This window comes from Solanum tuberosum, unplaced genomic scaffold, assembly GCF_000226075.1.
Source record: "Solanum tuberosum cultivar DM 1-3 516 R44 unplaced genomic scaffold, SolTub_3.0 scf00706, whole genome shotgun sequence".
Taxonomy (NCBI): domain Eukaryota; kingdom Viridiplantae; phylum Streptophyta; class Magnoliopsida; order Solanales; family Solanaceae; genus Solanum; species Solanum tuberosum.
Window position 1 is genome coordinate 167087 of NW_006239626.1, and position 13929 is coordinate 181015.

The 13929-nt window shown below is 34.5% G+C and overlaps 1 protein-coding gene across 5 annotated transcripts; it reads right to left on the reverse strand.

Annotated features, from left to right (window-relative positions):
- Window positions 1-953: 953 nt before the first annotated feature.
- On the reverse strand, window positions 954-11628 carry LOC102584613 (WPP domain-associated protein-like). Of its 5 annotated transcripts, none has more exons than XR_001472406.1 (8): window positions 11409-11628; window positions 11265-11311; window positions 8450-10851; window positions 7417-7543; window positions 6780-6881; window positions 6254-6332; window positions 2437-2526; window positions 954-1329 (listed from the first exon to the last, which is right to left on the reverse strand). XR_001472406.1 is itself a non-coding variant. In XM_006366943.2 (6 exons), exons 1-5 carry the CDS (start codon window positions 11166-11168, stop codon window positions 6267-6269), a joined length of 2751 nt encoding a protein of 916 aa, XP_006367005.1. In that variant the 5' UTR covers window positions 11169-11252; the 3' UTR covers window positions 954-1329; window positions 6254-6266. The 5 variants fall into 5 exon arrangements, 1 of the variants encoding a protein (XP_006367005.1); XR_001472405.1 differs by lacking the exons at window positions 11265-11311; window positions 11409-11628 and adding exons at window positions 1526-1675; window positions 11115-11252; XR_368929.2 differs by lacking the exon at window positions 11265-11311.
- Between the last annotated feature and the right edge of the window lie 2301 nt (window positions 11629-13929).

Genomic DNA, 13929 nt, shown 5'->3' on the forward strand with positions numbered 1-13929 from the left:
GTTGATCTCTAATTTTTACTTTAAGTTTATATCACAAAATAGTGAATCGAAAAGATACTTTATAGCTACATCACTTGAGAAAAATTTAAGAGAATTTAGAAACAGATTATTAGTTTCACTTTAATGTGTTGTTTTACTTGTTTTTTTTTTCAAATTTCAGTCGAAAATATATCAAAACGTCATGTCATATGGAGATTCGCATGTACTGTCCAAAGTTCTTTGTACCATTTCTCGTCTTTGCCTTGTATGGAATTTGATATATGCTTGTTCACATTATATTACTACTCCGTGTGTCCTATATTAGATGGGCATCTTATTAAAAAAGTAGTTATCTCATATTATTTGATCACTTATTGAATCAAAATAGAATTAATTAAATTTTCCTATTTCACCCCTACATTTAATATGTTTGAATGTGAACAATTTTCAATACTAGCTATTCCTATACTCTATGTATATTTTTTTCAAAATTAGTTTTATAGGTATTGATATGAACAAAGGGAAAAATAGTAAAGTTGATCAATCTATTAATATTTTCTTAATTACCTTGTAAAATAGAAAATGTCCATCTAATATGAGACAAGATAAAGTTGTACATATTTTTCCAACTTCTTGTGGAAATTAGTTTAAGACAAAAAGAATGTTAAAAAAAAAAAATTACTCAAAAAAAAATAAAGGAATCCCTTTAGTTACCCATGCGGACTAGTGATGGCAAATGGACGGATTGAAAATAGATCTACATAAATGAGTAACTTCCAAACTATTTCGTTAAGCTTCTAGTACATAACTAGGTATAGCCCAAAAACCTCAAGGGGGATAAGTCAAATTATGGTATTACCTCCACAAGTAAAACTTTTCGAAAGGCTCAGACAGTTTTTTAGTATCAATGTCTATGACAATCAAGAAAAATCTATATCATTTGTCTCATTACATACATATCAGATGAATGAATATAACAAAATAGAAAACTTCTTTTAATTTGCACTAGCTGAGTGATTTGTATATTCTATATTTCTATTTTTCTATGCACAAGAAAAGCTGGCAAATGTCTTGAAGACCCTAAAATAATAATTATCTAAAATGCACAGAAGCAGCTATTTAGTATTTGGTCTTCTCACCTAATTTGCACAGCAAAAAAAATGGAGCAATATACAAATTACAAGCAAAGCAAAAAAGCTCTCCACTATTCAAATTCCTAAAGAAGTAACACTTGTCTTTGTTACCAACAAGATCTTCTAGCTTTACAGTGGACTTTGGACTTCAAATGGTAGTCAACATTCGTCTGCCAGTACCAAGAAAAACAAAATTACCCAGTTTTGAACTTTCTACCTGTTCAATAGAAGAAACAACAACCACCATAAGGTTATTTTTTGAAAGAAACAATCGCAAGAAAATTAAGATATGTCTTTCTTAGTTCCACGATGGGTATGCTTCTCTTAAAAGTTGTACAAGTTAAACAAAGATGGACAACTAGCGAAGAGCTTGATTCCAAAAGCTGCTTAGCCTATTTTATAGTGTAGCTCACTTTTTTTTTTCTGTGAGTCTCTCTGTTTGCTTGGGCTGGACCATTTGGATGGACAGAAACCAGAGATGCCTTGAAGGGAAATCAATCAATGTAGTTATGTTGAAGTGTCTGCTTTTGTTAGCTCTGTAATCTAGATTACAGAATATACACCTAGAGGATATAATGGAGTTGATCAGTTCAGTATCAGATTGAAAAAGCACTTCTAAAAATGAATGCTTCTCTTGTAGAGGGGTATACCCCTACTTTTTGTACTTGACAGTTCTATCTTCTTTTTTAAAATAAAAAAACAGCAGTGGTGCCCGGGCCAGCTTACGCACACCTCGACGATATGAATGAACCCAGTTATTCAATTGCTCACGATAAACTTTTTTAGCTTCTAGGGTCTAACATAGGTCCCTGAAAGGATCTCGAAGACTCACCAAAGTACGAAAGACAGGTTCTTTCAGAAAATGGATTCCTATTCAAAGAGTGCATAACTGCCTGATGAATACCCCTATCAATAGAAAGATCTCAAGTGCCCATTAACTAAAATATGTCGATGATTGACTGGCAACGCCTCAGCGGGAACAGTTGAAGCCATATCCGATCGAAAAAGGATGTTATTTATCCGAAACACATTTCAAGTAATTGTAGTAAGACTTGACCTGTTGACCTCGTGGCTACTACTGCTCCTTTGAGCAGTAGCGAGGGATCAATTGTGATCGCTTCAAATTGGACATAATCTTTGGGTTTTATCATGTTATTCGATAGTATATGCATACAAAAGATACTTGATTATCAAAAGAACGAAGAATACTACAACAACTACTAATTACTATGCCTTTTGTCTTAAACAAATTGATGTGGTTGGAAGGGAAGAAAAGATGTACTTTATTCTTTCCATCCAAATTCAAAGGAACTGAAAAGCTAACCTGGAGCAATTGAGCTTCAATCTTCCCTCTTTTACTTCCCCTCCCCATATCGTCCTCTTTCACCAAACATAGTATAGAACTCACCAGCACCTACTTGTGATTTAGTTTGAAAAGAAAAGAGAGTTTAATGAGCTACCATATATGAGCTAAAGATACCTGTAAGCACGCATGTAGTGATGCAACAGAAAAGTGATATATTCCTATAATGACTTACTTCAAGATTTCAATGGTAAAACTGATGGTCAGTTTTTTTTTTTTGAATAAGTAACATTTGTATCATAATAACTCAGCACTTAGGTAGGGCTAAACCCGCTTACAGCAAGTCAAAGTATGGCAATATAACAAAGAACTCCTAATCCTAGCATGACTCTTTACACTTCTAGGATATTTTCTGCATCTATAGGATGTTTTTATTTTCTGTACTGTTCTACTCCTGTCTTCGAAACACCTAACATTTATTTCCTTCCAGATGGTCCACCATACACAAGCTGGTATGGTTCACCAGTAGCTCCTGTTTTTAGCTCCCTTCCCAGCTTCTTCCCAACTAGATAGTGTTAACAATCTTGCTAGGCATTGTCCATTGTATGCCTCTACGATTAATGAAAATCTTCCATAGTTGGTCAGTGATTCTGCAATGCAAAAACAATTGACCCACTGTCTCAGCTGCCTCACCACAAGACAGCTTCTTTTGCTAACAACCATGAGAAACATGCCACCTTCAAAGGTTCTTTGGTTCTCCAGATCTGTTTCCATGGCCATATGAAGTTTTGTGCCACTGTCGAATTCAAAAGTTTGTACCCTGAACTTACTCCCCTTTGTTGTGCCCATTCCACCATAGTCTGTCCACCCCATTCTTTAGACTTTGAAAAGCTTCAAGAATTTTGAAGAACTCAATTAGTTTAGGAATTTCCCAATCATTCAAGTTTCTTCTGAAATTTAATTCCCAGCCTTGGAATGCCCACATGTCAGCTATTGTTATGTCCTGGTGGATAACTAAATCAAACAGATCAGGGAACTTCTCTGCTAGACTCCAATTACCTAACCACCTATTTTTCCAGAAGATGGTTTTATACCATCACATACACTAATGGTAGAGTGATTAAGTAAATCGAGCCACCAGTTTCTAATAGATCTCTAAACAGCGACACCATAAGGATTGTTTGCTTCTTCAGTCATCCACCCATCCAATTCTCCATACTTTGTTCTGATCACATTTTCCCATAGAGAGTGTGTCTCATGGGGATATCTCCACAACCACTTCATTTTCAAAGCTTTACTTTGGTTCTTCAGGTTTAAATGTCAAGGCCCCCCTGTTTCTTGCTTGAGATGAGTTCTTTCCACTTGACTAAGTGATAACCTTTCCTGGTATTATTTCCTTGCCAAAAAAGGTTCTCCTGATCTGGTCTGGCCCCTGTACTACCCCTGCTGGGATGGGGATTGGGGAAAAGGGTAATCATGTAGGTTGAGAGAGCATCTAACACAACATTGATCAAAGTGAGTCTCCCCCCCCCCCCCCCCCCCCCCCCCCAAATAGATAAGTATTGGGATTTCCATCTTGATAATTTCCTCTCATATCTTTCCAGAACGTCATCCCAAATTTCCTTGGATCTTGATTTGGCCCCCATTCTTTCTCCTTTTCTATAATTAAATGTTGTTGTTGTGTGCGCAATGGCTCAGCCTCTTCAACCTCCCATTCTTCAATGGAGGACACTAATCTCTGATCTAGTGTACTGCATGCAACTTCTTCTACCCCCCTGGCAATCTCGTCCCTAATCAGGATTTGCGACTTTGGATCCTCCGTGAGGTCCTTTTCTTACCAATAGGTAAGGTGATGCTTGACTAATGTTGAAGCTACTGTAAATACAACAAGAAGCAAGACATGGAGGTGCCGGCACACGGAGACTTCTTGTATGAGATATTTTTGTTGCCTAATTCTGGACTTGGGGCAATTTTAGGGGCTTTCTTTTGTTGATATATTATTAGAGCTTGGTCCAAAACTTTTTTCTTTTTGATGATTTATATTAGGGGAAAGGGTCAAGAATACCCCTAACCTATTGGAAATGGTTTGAAAATACCCTCCTTCCACCTTTTGGTCTAAAAACACCCTCATCTTTGTTTTTGGTTCAAAGATACCCTCCTTCCACCTTCTGGTTTAAAAATACTTCAACCCAAATTTAATTGAAATGAATTCTTTTACTAATTAGTTAATTCTTTTACATAACTAAAAGACAATTTTTAATTTATTCAAATTCTTAATATTAGCTCATTCTAAAATATTTAAAATATTTAAGTCTATCTCTATTTCAAAAAAAAAAACATAAAATAAAATAAAAAATTTATTGTATAAAAATAAAGAATAAAATTCTTTTTCTTATTATCAAAATAATACAATACTAATAGAACCCGTTCTTTATTTAGTCATTAAATCGTCATCACCTCTTATCATAGTCATAGTCAACGTAACTTTTCCCCTTCAGGGATTGTAAATAACACTACAACATGTTGCTACACTATTGCATCTACCTCTAGTGTAAAAATTGTGTAATATCTAGTGTGATTTAATATATAATCTTTTCTACCAAAAAAAAGGGCTTGTCAACAATCATTAATTCTTTATGTTAAAATTTAATTATATCAATAATTTATTATTATATATTATTATTTAGTAAAAAGTAAATTAAAGAAAAAATTAAATATTGATATGATTAAATTTTAACATGATAATTTGAATATAATTAAAAAATCAATCTAAATAAATCAAAAAAATCATTCCACAAATTAAAACATAAAAAAATAATGTATAAAACGTAAATAAAATAAAAAAAATTATTCTGTAAAAATGAATCATAAGATTTTTATTGTGTTATTTTAATAATAAAAATAAGAATTTTATATTTCATTTGTAAACAATAAATTCTATGTTTTATTTTACGTTAGACTTAAATATTTTAAATATTTTGAGATGAGCTAATATTAAGAATTTGTATAAATTAAAAATTGTCTTTTAGAACAAATAAAAGAATTAACTAATTAGTAAAAGAATTCATTTTAATTAAATTTGGGTTGGGAGTATTTTTAGACTAAAGGTGGAAAGAGGGGTATCTTTGAACAAAAAACAAAGGTGAAGGATATTTTATTTTTTTTATGACAAGGGAAACCCGCAGCCACTACTCTTTGGGTGCGCACAGGGTAAAAAGCCCCGCGAGCTAGCTCGCAAACCACATAGGAGAGGTAACCCGCACTAGGCAAACCCGGTGCGACCAGCTCGACCCAAAATGTAAACCTCTTGCTTTTGCTGGCAAGTGGTTTCGAACTTGAGACCTCCAACATGAAAGTCCCAAGCCCAAACCATTGGGCCACCCCGAAGGGTAAAGGTGAAGGATATTTTTAGACCAAAAGGTGGAAGGAGGGTATTTTTGAACCATTTCCAATAGGTTAAGGGCATTATTGGGCCTTTCCCCTTTATATTATGGCCTTTTGGCTACTTGTAATTTATTTATTTTTTTAAAAAAAATAAAGACAAGTAGCATAACTCAACAATTCTTACCAATATATAGAAGTGAATGCTTGACAAATGTTGAAGTTACTGCAGATATAATAAGCAGCACATAACTATAATTGTTTCCTTTTTCCTTACTCCGTATGTTTGAAAGATGAAAGCAATAACTAATCAGACAACAAAAGTACATATATGTACCCTTTTGTATAGAAATTTCAAAATCCAATGTTCTGATGGTCTAACTGAGAGCAACCAAGCAATATTTTCTACTGCTTCCAATAACAACATACAAATTTAAATAATACTAAAAGAAATTACCTTATGTAGGAGATTACTTCACTGGTTTAGCAGAATCTCCCCACAATTCCTTTCTGATCAGCTTAAGAATTTCAATAATCTGTATTTGAATGAAAGGGATATGTAAACAACATACAATGTGTACCTCTTACAAAATAAGCTTCAGGGAAACTGCAATTCGTCAAACTGTTTACATCCCTAAACCCCCAATTCCTCCACCCATCCCCTGGAATTTGTTCACTAGCGGCAGGAAAAAGTCTTTTATCCTACTTGTCATTTTAACTGCAGCTACTAATAGTCACCACATTGTTAACTACTACATATTTTTTCGTAATTTCTCTTCCTTGAAACCTTTGAGGCAAAAAAATCTGTCTTCAGATGCAAAGGCCAGTTTCTCAATCTTGAAGCCTTATTTAGAAATAGTTGTAGTATAAGTAAACCTTAGAGATGATAATTGAACAGATTACTTACTCAAAAGTTAAATCAAAACACTTGTATTGAAAGGGGAAGTTAAATAAGATTTCTTCGAACAGAAGATTTGACTTACTCCAGGATAATGCTGCAAAACTGGCAAGTAATGATCAAGTGCAATGTATATCTTTTCAAGTAGGCGCAGAAGTGTATCAACCTCATCTCCCAAAAGATCAACCTGAGTATTGAGCAAACAAAATAAATATCAGGCAAAGTATAGAAGCATGGATAAATCAAAGCACGTTCGTAATTACGTAATAAGCTTGTAACTTACACTTGATACCATTGCAGAGTTCACTAATATGAAAATGCTTTTATCAGATACTACTATGAAGATGCATAACCAAAGAGATATGCAGGAAAAACACAATATTAGGTGTTTCTATATCTTCATAGCTATCCAAATGAATTGGTATGAATATAATGATTTATATAGATAACCAACTAGTTTGGGATTATGACCTAGTTGTTGTTGTATAGCATGTAAATGAATAGAAATTGATGGAAATGGAATTTTTATCTGGATGTCCATACAATTGCTTATTTTTTCTCTGTATAGTTTGATCACTTTGGCATGGATCATAACGACTAACGAGAGTTGGATTTTCAATTAACCTAACTCAGCCATCTCTTCATTAGTCTGCAGGCCACACGTATATATAACATACTCAAACTAGTTATATTCCATATACCTAATCAATGCAGATTATTACCTCAGCCTCGGCCATTTGAAGGTCTGAACATCTTTTTTCAAGCCTCTGTCGGTACAATAGCACTGTTCTTCTAAGTGAATTGGTCTTCTTGACAAGAGAATTCAACTGACATGATGAATGCTTCCACCTGAAAGTATTGGAACGATCTATTATGCTGTAGGCAAATCAACAGAGTATAACTTCAAGAATTTATCTTCTGGCTTGACCTAGGTTTATGAGTAAGTTGTGCACACGTGCACACTTATCTGTTCCTGTGTGTATTTATGCCAATTAAATAAGAACTATACATGTAGTAGTGTTTCATTGTGCATCACTATTAGTTGTTGTTTTTTCGAAACTGGTAAAGCACTGTGCATCCCAATTGTATTAGTATACAATGATTAAGCCAATCTAAAATTAAAACGCGGTGTTAATGCTTAATCAAGTTGAATATACTCCCGATTACTATACAAACCTAAGCCAGATATAATGTCTCTATACCTGATATCTGATGCCTCGAAATAAGTCAGGAGCCATGAATAGAAAGTAGGATTGTAAACCACAATAAAGAAAAGCACAATGTGTTAATGCTGAAATTCCTTTGGGCACATGTTGGTGCAGTAAGCAGGTGAGTAAAGCTTGGCATAATGCTTTACATATTTAGACTAGTTGGGTTTTTTTTCCCCAGTTCAGACATCCACTATTTTTAGCTTCCGCATAGTACATGTTTTACTTAGTTATTTTCAGTATGCTTGATATATGTCAGACTCAGGGTTAGCTTGGGGCCACTCGTGATCCTAGGTCCCGTGTTACGTCTAGGGGGTAGCCTCGGGGGGTGACATAACCATTTCAGGATATAGGATTATTTCAAGAATCATTTATTTCTTATGACATTATGGTTGTTAATATTTTAATAAGGCTTTTACCCATTTTGGACTAGTCTTCAGATAGAACTTTTTGGTATCTAAAATTTTTGGTAGGACTTGCAAGTCCATACGTGGAAAAGTATTGCGTCTTAAAAGGTAATCATTAACTACCATTATGAAACACATACCTAGCATGATTTGCTTCCAGACTGGCACTCGCCCTGCATTCAAAATCTGCAAACAGTTTTGACAACTCATGTACCCTACAAATTACTGCTTCCATATGCTTGCTTAGCTCAATTTCTTTGGTTTCATTTAAGGCCAAAATGCACTGCCTCTCTTCAGAAACAGCAAGGACCGTCTTTGCTTTGTCATCAGCTTCTTTTAACTCCTCCTCCTTCTCTACCAGCTTTTGATTTAACTGGTGGATCGCCTCCTTCATTGCTTCAATTTGCTCCAATGCTTCTTCTAATTGACCCTTTATCACCTCTAATTCCATATTGCTCTCATAAACTAATCTTTGCTGCCTACTTGCATGTTCTCTCACAGCATTAAGCTCTTGAGTTACCAGCTCAAATTGTTCCTTCTCCTTTGCTAGAGCAGTTGATGCATCACTTGCTAATTTTTCCTTTTCACCCACTGATCTTTCAAGCCGATAAATCATTTGCTTTAGTTTTTCCTTCTCTTCAACCTCTAATGTTAATTCATATTCCTTCTGAATAGCTTTCATCTCAAGAAATATCCGATTTTCATTTTCATTCAAATAATTGTGGTACAATTCCTTGAGCTTGTCCTGAGCATCCTTGATTCCTTCACTGAAAATCACTCCATAAAGATCTTGCATCATCAGACACTCCAACTCTGAATATTCAAGTTCAGAATTGTAAGTACTTTCAGCAGTAATGTAAGCTTCCGTCAAAATAATATTATAAATGTCATTCATAATATGGAACTCCATGTTTGACTCATCAGCTTTGTTACCTTTCTCTCTAATGAGATCCCTTAGAAAACATATATACACTTCTTCCCTGATTGAAGCTGCTATTTGTGAATCTTCCACCACTAAATTGATATCTCCTATCTGCTTCTGCATGTTTTCTTCATCCAAAGAGTGTTGCAGACTCTTCTCAGCAGCAGCAGACACTTCGGACAACAGAAACCTCACTTCATTTTTCTTATCTCTAAGCAAGTCTCTTAGCTGACGATTTTCAGAAAGAATGGTGTCAATTCTATCCTTCAAGCTATCCAAATTTGTAGGTCTTTGAGTAAATTCAGGACACTTTTCAGTCTCTACAGAGATATCTTCTAATTTCATTATAACTTCTGGGATCTTCTTTCTAAGAAAATCAAATTCCCCCTGATCCTTCTTATGCTGCACAACAGACCCCCTTCCTATAAGAGTTAGATATTCAGCTCTTAGAGAAAAGTAGTCATCAGTTTTCTTTTCCAGATCGGATTCATGTTCTCTCTTCATCTTTGTCATCATATTATTAAAATAGTCCACCATTTCCTCCCGTGACATGTGTTTCAACGTGGCAGCTTCAAACTTTTCAGGTATATCACTCTTTGAATCCTCCCACTTCCCATTTCCCTCCAAAATAGATTTTGAAGATGTCACATGCTCACTTGACATCATGCGATGAAAGTGGTCAACATCCTGCGACCCATGTGAAATCAGACTCTGTGTTTCTATACTAGACAATGACTTCAAAATAACCTCTAAGTCATTTCGTAGATTAGAGATCTCATTCAGTTTCTCAATTCGAGCGTCACAAGATTGACTATACTGATCCCACAATTTGTCCTCAAAACCTTCCTGCATACTCTGGACCAGATTCCGCATCACCATGGCCTCAACCTCCACCTCAATTAGATGCTCCTCCTGCCACCACTCAATTGATGCCTTGGACAGCTGTACCATTCCATCCATACGTGAAAAAATTGTATCCATGATCATTTTCAGATGCTTCACTGTTTTGTCCACATGAACCCAACTTTCAGATTCTCGCTCTCGCAAAATGCCACCCAGACCCACCAACTCTGAACCAGAGCAGATCCTCCTGATAGAACTGGAACCTCTAACCCTATCAATGCCATTCTTCAGCTTCTTCAGTTCATCTGTTGCTGAATTCCTTAGTCCACCTAAAATCTCTCTCGTCTTTTCATGTTCCCGGAAAACATCTGATAAAGTGAAATGCTTCTGAAAATTCAAACTTTCTAGCGCATCCTGCAAGACCGGTGTCCCCAAAGATTCAGTTTTACTGAGACCCACATCATGAAATTGAAAATACTCCTTAAATTTGGTCAATTCTATCTCCTTAGCCATTATTCTCTCAGCCACCTCCTGTTCCACAGCACTTACCATTCCCTTAATAAGTGAGTCACTCACCATCCTTGAAACAGTTAAGCGTTCGTTTATATCTTCCCAATACAAATCAAAGTCCTCCAAAATCTCATCACTCAATTTCTCAATTCTTTTGCCACCATTCATTGTTCCCACATTAGCATCATCACTATCACGACATGAAGTTATATCATACCCAACTCCTTCATTCTCTAACACCTCTACGGTACCCATAATTAAACATACCTGCACACAATATGCAAAATTTACTCATTTCCTGTATATTGACATAATCAATGCAACTATCAGAGAAGAGAGGCTAGACTATATTAGCAACAAGCAAACCTTTTCGCCATCATTTCCAAAATATTTGGACATAAATACCAATAATAATGTCTAAGACGAAACAGAAAGCACTTGATCAAATTATTATGATGTGATCTTTAAACCTACTTACATGTAAAAAAAAAGACTTCTTTGTTAAAAAATAATGAGTAATTCTTTTCTACCTCACAAGTGCATAGACGATCAGATTGAGTATATTGTTGTTGTCGAAATGTCATGACATGTAAGAGAAGATAAACACAAAAAGTAAAAAAGGAAACTAATGATGAATCATAAGAAAAAATACCAAATAGGTTTCAGAAATACATACATACCTACAAAACAAAATTAGATTCCTCAGGTGTACTAGCTGAAGATTGAGCTAAACAAATACAAGTTGAACAAAGATAAGGAAGGGTGTTCAAAATTCACAAATACTAAACTAAACATAAACAAATAAAGTAATGCATAAAACTTACAAAGGAAAGATAAAGTCCTTGCAAATTTTGACGGCTCAAAAATGGGATTATTGAAAAAAAAATCCCAATTCGACCGTTAAATGCAGAATTTTGGCAACTGGTTTAGCTTTTCTGAGTCATTGATTTTAGGGTTTTTAAGCAGAGAGAAGGTGGGAACGAGCGAGCGGGAGTGAAGAGAAAAGAAATGAGACTGAAAAGAGACGTTATTTTCAGAATTACCAGTCCTTCATTAAAGGTTTTATTCCCTTAAAAGTGGGTGGTGAGGTTTGGTAGAAACCAGAAACACTTTGTTTTATATTCTTGGTCGTTACATAGTAAAACACACTCATAATTTGAAGGATAATAGAGCTATTATGAAAAGGTAAAATAAAATATGAAATATGATTATTAAATAATAAATAAAGATAAAATTAGAATAAAATATTAAGGTAACGATACGATCACACTAAATAAATTATTACATAAAATTGATCTTTTCATCGTTATCTAATGATTAATTTAAATAACATAATACAATAAAATTTAAATTAATTAAAACAAATATTATATTTAAATTAATAATATAATACAATACAATAGAACGCATACAATCATCCAGACAAGGGTAATACGTCAATTAATAAAAGCAATTGTTAATGTAAATAAAATAATACAAATGGGACACTTACACTCTGGTCTCTGGCGACTCCTTACATGTGGTGGTCTACGTATATATTATTTGTTTCCATGCAAAAATTAAATAATACTACTATTTCATCTCTCCTCTTTATTATTTTTTAAAAAAATAAAGAAACAACCAAAGCCTCTAGAAATTAATTAGATCAATTGAGTAGGCATGTCACGGACCTATTTTCAAAAGGCAACATAGTAAAGATCGCTCCTTAGCATCAAAACGGACACTTTTTTATTTCTAAATATTAAAAGGAACCTTCTCTAAAAACACATATCAAAACGGACAATTCATTTATTTATGGGCGAATTATAACTAACATCTCTTAACCCCGTCATTTTCATTAACTCTCAATTCATCCAAAATATTATCACACCAACTTTAAAGATAGTTAACCCACAAATTGGCAAATTACAATTCCTTTTATTTCTTCCTCAAGTGAATATATCTCTCTTTCTTCCTCACGTGAATTAATATTACAAGAAATCAAGTGAATATCCAAATATTTTGAAGTGAACAACTTGATTTTTTTCTACCTTTGAACGCGCACAACTCCAAAACTTACGATCGGGATTTCTCGAAGTTCATGATATTTTCATTTACAATACTCTTTGCATATACAAACATCTTGTTCAATTGAATATACAGACTTTTGAAATTGTTGAGACATGACTATCAAATTTTAAGAATCAAAATATAAAGTATAAAAGAGTAGAAGATGAATGAAAAAATGTGGAGTGAATAACCCATATTTATTATTGAAGAAAGAGATATAGTTCACGTGAGGAAGAAAGAGATATGAATTCACATGAGGAAGAAAGAGATATAGTTCCTCACGTGAGGAAGAAAGAGATATAGCTCACATGAGGAAGAAAGAGATATAAATTCGCATGAGGAAGAAAGAGATATACTTCATAACGTGAGGAAGAAAGAGATATAAATTCACATAAGGAAAATTAAAAGGAATTGTAGGCGAACTACCTTTAAAGTTGGTGTAATATTATTTTGAATGAATTGGGAGTTGACGGGGATGACGGGGTTAAGGGACGTTAGTTATAGTTCGTCCATAGATGGGCGAACTGTCCTTTTTTATGTGTATTATTAGAGAGGATCCATTTTGATGTTTAAGATTCAAAAAGTGTCAATTTTAACGTCGGACTCGCTCCTAATCTTTTGGGGATGTCTCGCCCTAGGCCTACTGGTTGCTCTTTGGGCGTGTTGCTGGTGAGAGTCACTAGATGCCTCCTCATCCGGTGAGTCCTTTCCAGTGGACAAAGAAGTGGGCACTTGAATTGTCGTAACCTTTTCCATGAACCAATTGATGGTTTATGATGTCTGTCCATAGCCAATTAGTAATTATAATACTTTTTTTCTATATTATTGGTTATTAATATATTTCTCAAACAATAATTATAATATATTTTTCTATAGTATTGGTTATTTATCAAAATTTATTTCTAAAATCATTGAAAATTTTACTTTAGCCTATTTTCTTAGTAATAAAATTATAAAAGTGAATTACATGAGATGTACGCCCCATATGGGATTTATTCTCCACGCCCCAGAAGCGTATGTGTGGTTAATGAAGAACGATCTTGACAAATGGACATTGCACAGGGATGGAGGTAGGAGATGGGGCATGCTGACAACAAACAGTTCCGAGTCATTCAATGGTCTTCTTAAGTCAGTCAGTGGCCTGCCAGTTACTGCAATGGTAAGACTCACTTACAATCAGATTGTGAACCGATTTGTTACAAGATCAAAATTTGTCAATCAGCTAGTACAACAAAAGCAACAATGGATGCCTAAACCATTCAAGATTTTTGAGGATAATCGAAAAAAGTCACAGCG